We start from the raw sequence: 8208 nt of genomic DNA on the forward strand, positions 1-8208 counted from the left end.
ATCTATTTGTAATTTAATATATTTATTAAATAGAGTTAGAAGTTAGACTTAAAAAATATAAGCACCCTCTCCTATACGTAAGTCCAAAGGGGGAATTTCTGTTTGACTCAAACTAAAATGAGGAGAGCACTAATTCTGAAATAAAGCTCAAGATTGTTGGCTTCTCAAAACCAGAAAGTCCTTGGAAAATTTGGGGGAGATGAGAATGGGAACTAATGGAGCTTTCCTTTATCGACGACTATTGTTTGTTGACAATAGTCAACTATACAACTATTGTTTGTTGATCTTTCCATATAGAGTATTAGTGCTAATGGCCCTAACTTTTACCAGTGCTATTTTCCACCATTATTACCTTCTGCCCCTTCTTTCCTGTTTCCTCACATGTAAATATGCATACTTGCAGTACAAGGTATAAATATCCGTGGATAATGAGAGATCTAACTTTCAGATGGTCTTCAGTAGACCATGGTGCTTGATCTTGTCAGGTATTTTATCAAACTTAGTTTCATAACTTAGTTTTCATATCTAGGAAACAAAACTCAAGCTAAGATTTCCCATACGTCACATAAAGTAACCATAGAAACAAAGAGTCATAAAGAAACACAGAGACTAAATGTTTTTCTTCCTTTAGCATGCTCCAGATTGATTGGAACAGATTGACTGTACGTCTCAGCTGACTCATATGTAATTGTCACTTTTTACTAGCTTTGGCTATGAGTCAGATAAAAGCAAGAATAGGGTATGAGGAACACAAATTTGTCATTCTGCTCACCAGATTGAATCGATGTTAGAAGTGTGCTATTTTTATATAAATGTTATCTTACCTGTTTTCAAGGATGGTTTAGAGTTGAAAGATGAGGCATTTATGAATTTTAAAGGAAAGATAGAATGTAGGTGTCAGTAGGTCCGTAAAGATAACCAATTTACAAAATTTGGCAGTAATTTTCTCTGAGCTTTCCGGCGTGGAGAAAGGACATTCTTTTATTTATTTGATTGCATATTCAATTTTAGAGCTAAAGAGAACTTATATGGCTTCAAGTCTCACACTCCGGCTGGGCAGAAAGCAGGCCATGATTAAAAATCAGATTTTCTGACTCTTGACCACTTTTATTTTGGAGAAAACAAATATTCAATATTAGAATATTTTTTAATTCAAACAAAATTGAAGTCTAAATATACTATGTAAAGTTATTATACTATTAACACAGTTACAAATGAGCTTTACCTTCAACTAGTTTTGATTTGCAAAGGTATGAAAGTATGTCTGAGATACTTGATTCCTACCTTAACCTTATAATATACATAATAACCTATAACAATGAGGCTTTATCTAAACAAATCTCACAAATGAGTATATTTTAACATGTTATTTTATAACCCATAAATGCTGCTCTTTAATGGTTAACTTAATACAGAGATAAAATGTATAGAGCTAAGATATGGTAATGGGTCTTTTGATTGTTAGACAACCTTGGTGAGAAGGTGCAGCCTATCAAAATCAATTTGAGTTTAGTTCCCAGTGTGTAAACTGGTTTTTACAGGTCTCAAAGTATTAGGCACACATTAGGATCAAACAAGGAAACTGAAAGTAGCAAACTATGCTAAGCTACTGAACATTTAATAATGTGTGATCTTTCACTCACAGGTTTGAACCATGAGATTGCAATTGATGTTGCATTCCTACCTATGTATTCTCCGGAAGATGTCCAGACATCTCAAATAGACACATTTTTGACCTGCATGAATTACAGTTGTGTGTACCCACCAGAAGCACCTGGCAATGAAAGAGTGCCAGATCCCAAGGCAATTGCAGGTGACTGTTCCTTTGTTCAGAAAAAAATACTATAAATGATCCTAACCTTTTCTCAATGGTAGAATTTTTATTATTTAAACTACTGTAGTCTTAACTCATTTGCTAAGTGTACCCCATAAAAATTAAATGTGAGTGAGTCTTTTAAATAAATTATATAGCTTGTTTTCATTCCAGTGAGCCATAAAGAACATTTTATGCTTATAATTACTTAATCAGACTGACAGGGTATGTACATGAGGTAGTGTAAATCTTCCCTTTTGTCCTTTATACTTTTGCTGTATAATTGCCTCAAATTATAATATGTTAGTAATGCACTACAGTATAATTGTTTTCCCATAAATGTTTGGTTATTCAAGTGCTACCCATTCTACTCCTTCAAGCTGCTAAGACTATATGTGATCCCAATAGTGAAACTCTTCAGCTATTTATGTTGCTTCATACAATACCAAGTTTTCCATTCTATACTTATAAACTTAACTCTGCAATTGAAGTTGTCTTGTTCATTCTGGTGTTGTTTCTATTTCTTGAGCACATGGTAAAGCTTCTAGTCATTTTCATTGAGCTCAACAAGATAATGTATTTGAAAGAGCATTTAAGAAAGCCATTTATTACAAGGTTCTGGTGGGTCTCTCCAAGCTGATGAAACTCTAGAATCTCTGTTGATTTGGAGCATGTCTTATGAACTTTACCTGATGATGATGTTACTTGACACTCCTGGTTGTGCAAACTGAGTTTGAGTATCTAAATTTATGAGATTCAAGATTTTTTCCTATTTTAGCTTGCAATATCATTTCCTATATCACAACCTCTTTGGCTTTCAGTGGTTCTAAATCTCCTTACTCACTGTATTCATATTCTTCTTTCATATCATATCTACTCTGTCATATGCTTGCTGGTATATACATATACAGTTACTGATGTACAATTGTAGGTCAGAGTTCCCACTTATCTGCTCATTGCTAGTGCCAGTATTCTTCCAGTCATCATTAGCATGGTCACATGAAAAATACCTGGTACCAGTCTGCTAAGTAGTTAATATTTGGACATGAAGGACACAGATCACTAGAGGAGAAAAGTGAAGCAGTAACTAAAAGCAAAGTGATTCATTGTGAGTGGAATATCACATTTTTTTATGATACAGCAGTATTAATGTTAGTGTTGATGTAATTCTGTGCTGATCAGTGTGCCTGGCCTTTCAGCTAAGCATCATAGAGAGCCTGTCAAAGTGAACACTGCTACACTCTATTTATAGGTAACTACACTGAAATTCAGTGTCTCACCAGAGCTAGGATTCTGAAAGTTTGCCTGATTCCAAACTTTTCTATTCCTTTCACAATTCTAGAACACAAGATCAAAATAGGCTTGGAGATATAAAACAGTGGCTCGTGGGGTAAAGCTCATGGGTCATCTTTTAAACACCGTAAGCTACTCTCTTTTTAATCACAAAATCTATTCACATAAGTAATTTAAAATTCCTAACAGTTGCAGAAAAATCCTATGTAAAAGTGAAAATTCCCCTTCTTGTCTTCTCAGGTCCAGCCTCTCTCATTATTTACGATATGTTTACTAATTATAATTTTCTATCAAATAAATGCATATAAGTTGAAATCTATAGACATAGTTTTATAACCAGCACCACCTCCTGCCCCAAGTACACCTTGGACAACATTCATACCTGCATAGCAAGAGCTACCTCATTCTTTTCAGAAACAACAAAATATTCTACTGTGTGACTGTACCAAAATTGCTTTAATGATTCCCCTATTGAAGGTTGTTTAAGACTAGTTCCAGGCCAGGCATGTTGGCTAATGCATTTTACACCAAAACTCAGAAAGCTAAGGCCAGAGGAATTCTGTGGGTTTGAGGCAAGCATGTCTACATAGCAAATTTTAGGCCATCCAGTGCTAACAACCTTGTCTAAACAAAGTTTTCAAATGATTTTTCCTTTACCAATTAATACTGCACTTAGTATGCATGTATTATATATGCATGTGTATATGTGTGTAGAAATGAAATTTTTATATACTTATACAAATGCATCTATAACATCAATTTCTAGAAGTCAGTGACTCAAAAGATATATCCTTTGAAAATCATAGTGAATATTGTAAAATTTTCTTCCATATGGCTATATTAATTTAATACTGGCTCCCAAACAAGGGTGATATTTCACTTACACCCTTGTGACATCTAGGTATGGTTTTGTTGATATTTTGCCAACCCTTAGGCCAAAAGTAATATTATTTTGTTTTATGTTTCTTAATTATTTTTGTTACGTTTATTTATTTGTATGGCATGTAGGTGGAGGCTAGTTAGTTCTCTCTCCTTCCACCTTGTGGATTCCAGGGATGAAACACAAGTCATCAGATTTGACAGCAAGCGCATTTGTCCACTGAGCCATCTCTCTAGACCAATATTTCTCTAGTATCTTAGAGCTTGAAATTCCTTGTGAGCCTTAGAGCTACCTCATTCTTTTCAGAAACAACAAAATATTCTACTGTGTAACTGTAACAAAATTTGTTTTAATGGTCCCCTATTGAAGAGTGTTTAAGACTGGTTCCTTTTCCAAGATTTCTGTGACATAATTATTAATTTAATTTTATAATAGAAGGGTTTTCTTAAATAGAAAATAATACTAATGTATTAGTGTTTTCTTTATATTAGCCACGATTCTAAGAGCTTCATATGTGTATAGAAGTCATTTGTTTATTTTTGTCTTTTCTAGAAGCTTTTACTGCTAGCATTTTTTACAGTTTCCTACAAATATTATTTATCTTATTATTAACTTGTGGGTTGTCTTTTCACATTGAAAAATTACCCTTCATTGTATATTAAAAATACTTTAACCCAGTTTGACATTGATCGAGAGGGAGGCATGCCTTGGTATTTTAGTAATTTTATTCTTAAGTGCTCAACTATATCATGATTCCTTTCTGGCTCCTCATCTTATGTCATATTCAAAGGCATCACTAGTTTAAAACTATAAAAATGCACTCTTGTCCCAGGGAGATGGCCCAGTCAGTAAAGTGCTGGCTATACAAGCACGAGGACCTGAGTTCAGATCCCTAGAATCCAGGTAAAATCTAAGTTTGGTGACAGAGGCAGAGACAGGCAGGCAGATCCCTGGGTGCTTGGAGGCCAGCCAGGGGAAATGTTTAGCAAGTACCTGGCCCCAGTGAGAGACCCTCACAAGACACTTTGTCTCTAGATGAATGCCACCTAAGGTTGACCTCTAGCCTCCACACACACATGCACATACATGCATGTGTATTTACTTATACCCAAATCATTGTTTGGGAGGTATTTTTATAGTTTTCTTTTTCCTCACACATATATTTTTATTGTGATCAAATGCCAGAAACTTAAGTTAAGCAGTAATTCTCATTTCCTCTTCTCCCAACTCCTTGGTAACCATTCCACTTTCTCTATGAATTTTCCTGTTAATTTCATTCAAATGAATTCATACAATATTTGCCCTATTGTTTTTGGCTGGTTTAACTTAGCATAACATTGTCAGGGTTCATCCATGTTAGAATACGTATCAGAATTTCATTTCTTTTCATGGCTGAATGATTGCTCATTGTATTATATATCACATTTTGTTTATCCATTCATCTGTTAAATTTCTAGAAATTTAGCTTATATAACTTTGGATATTGTAAATAATTCAGCTATGAACGATCATCAATGTGGCTTCATTTTTACAGTTTAAATTTTTAATCCATTTAGAATTAATTCATGTGGAGGGTGAGATGGGGATCTAGCTTTATATTTTACAAATGATTAGCCATTTATCAAAAACCATTTAACAAATCTCACTAATATGAAAGCCTTCTTGGTATCATTTTAATCATGAAGTAGAAGGATATACATATGTACATATATATGTGTATATATACATGAAAGTATTATGTTAATGTTTCCATTGGACAGCAGCATTGAACAGCAGTTCATAACTGTAGTATAATACAGAAGAATTTTCACATATTTGGAAAACACTTTATTCTCTATGTAATGAGGGTTTCCCATATTGATTTTAGAGACAAGAATTACTGTACTGTATTATACAGTAGGTTGAACTGTGCTATAGTTATAAAGCAGCCCTAAAGTCACCGTGGCTGAACACAATTACAGTTTCTTTCTTGCTCAAGTGTAATGTAATCAGTCAGCAACTCCCTTCTCCTGAACCTAGCTTGTTTCTTTCTTGTTGCTAATCCAACAGGAGAAAGTAACTTCTAGAGTTGTTAAGGTAGAGATGGAAGACAAGTTTGTTTTTATTTACATTGGACAAGAAATAATGTATCACTCCAACTCATATTCCCTAAAGATGATAGGATAAAAAGATAGATTGAATAATTAATAGTAATTAATTACATATAAAAATAAAATAACTAATCACTGTACTTCTTTAAAATCTAAGATATTTGTTTGTGATCTTGAAAATATGTAGATTTGTTTTACTCAATAAAAAAGAAAAGGAAAAAGAAAGAAAACCAAATATTCTAGGAAATGCATGTAAGAACCTTATTGACTGCATCTATTGATAGATGTGCTTTCTGTCTGGAGAAGTTTGGTAAATGCATATGATGAATTACAAAGAAGATTAGAGACATCATTAATATTTTCCCCCCTGGAGCTGAGGACCGAACTCAGGGCTTTGCACTTGCTAGGCAAGTGCTCTACCACTGAGCTAAATCCCCAACCCGACATCATTAATATTGTAAGAAAAAGATCATCAGTTTGTGTGATTATAAATCCAAGTAGATCATCAGTTTGTGTGATTATAAATCCAAGTAAATATTTAACTATTTTACAATACTTACCATCTGTTTTTCACTTCTAGATGATATTGTAAAAGCAGCAGCTGAACTGGATAGAGTCCACATCATCTGTATCTTGGATATCTGTAATTTGGGTAACAATAAAGTGGAAGTCTGTTTGCAGAGAATTTATACTCCAGAATAGGCTCCTTAAAGATTAGCAGACGAAATAATTACAGGGTATATATAGAATACTGCTTTAAAGAGAATCTATTATTTTCTTGGTATTTTCATCAGAATATTACATGACCTCTAAAGTTAAGTGGTTTTCAGTTCATCTTGTATTTGGTACTCTCACTTCATATTAGATTCATTATTGAAAAAAAAACATCAAGACAGTTTTATGTCAGAATTACTTCACTTGTATGTGACTATTATCTTAATTTGTAACAATTTATGTTTTACTGTTCCTTTTGCAAAGTGTATTTTTATTCCAACATCTCAGTACAGTGCATCTTGGCTAACACAATTTAACATCTTCCTGATTTTATTCACATATGGTGATAAATCTTGCTTTACAAATTCAAGGACTGAATGATCAATTCTCCTAAAGTGATCACCAAATTTATTATAAGCAAGGTAGTTTTTACCGTGTCCAGAAACCCACACAGAGATTGTAATGATCCACTTGGCCCCCATCTCTATATTTGCTATAAAATGAGTATGTTGAATTAAGTTGTCATAAAAATTTTCAACCTTTTATTGTGATTTCCAATGCCTTGAAGTTTTAAGTATTTTGACCAGTATATAATGTTAAAGCCAGAGGCTACAGTATGTATACATTCCTACTGTGTTCATTTGTAATTTCAGTATATGTGATGTGATTTTAGACAGTGAAATTTCATCTCACATTAATATCTGAAGTGCTTGTATTGAAAGTAAAAGGACAGTAGCTAAGGGAATTTTTTTCAGTCTGATTCTCTACTATACTGTGTTTTAAAGGTAAATGGTCACTCTACCTTTGTAAAGACCTGTGTCTGACACCCATGTGGCTAAATAAATGAGCCTAAACAACTGTCAAATGAGATTAAATATTTCTATATCAAGATGAATCTGATTGTAGTTGAGATATAAACTCACAAGATTTCCTTAGAGCCCTGTAATTTTGTGATGTCGTGTGCTATACAGTTTTAATGTGGTAGGCAGCCTACAAACTTAAAGGCATACTGTATTTTGTTCATAAAGGTGTTCAGTCTTCTTTATAACTGTATTGAATGGTTAATTAAAACTGTGAATCCTTGTGTTACTAGTTTCAGAGTGGTATTAAATAAGTTAAAATGCAGTAACTTTTTTGGTCTCTTGTCTCATTTTGAACATAGTTCATGTGTGTTTTCCATACTGAACGGGTATATATTTGCTTGTAAGTGATCCAAGGTGATTTTCCCATGCAGGTTTGAAGACTGTTGTTTTTCAAGTTGAATTAGGGAATTGGGATTAACCTATTACAATTTTTAAAGGGCAATTTGATTTTAGAACCACATCCATAAGGGGGAATTGAAATAGCTGTTCATTGAAAGCAACAGACAAAGATATAAAAATGCTAAAGAGACATGATTTCTGTTCTTATATTGAATG

General features: G+C 33.4%; 1 protein-coding gene across 1 annotated transcript in view; it reads left to right on the plus strand.

Moving 5' to 3' along the window:
* The window catches only part of Radx (RPA1 related single stranded DNA binding protein, X-linked), a 70080-nt gene extending 62165 nt beyond the window's left edge, over positions 1 to 7915 (plus strand). Inside the window, exons 13-14 of the mRNA XM_059250824.1 lie at positions 1646 to 1813; positions 6657 to 7915. Coding sequence (XP_059106807.1) covers positions 1646 to 1813; positions 6657 to 6778 — 290 coding nt within the window. The 3' untranslated portion in view covers positions 6779 to 7915. The remainder of the gene's footprint in view (positions 1 to 1645; positions 1814 to 6656) is intronic.
* Positions 7916 to 8208: the final 293 nt, after the last annotated feature.

The sequence above is a fragment of the Peromyscus eremicus genome, chromosome X, assembly GCF_949786415.1.
Source record: "Peromyscus eremicus chromosome X, PerEre_H2_v1, whole genome shotgun sequence".
Lineage (NCBI taxonomy): Eukaryota > Metazoa > Chordata > Mammalia > Rodentia > Cricetidae > Peromyscus > Peromyscus eremicus.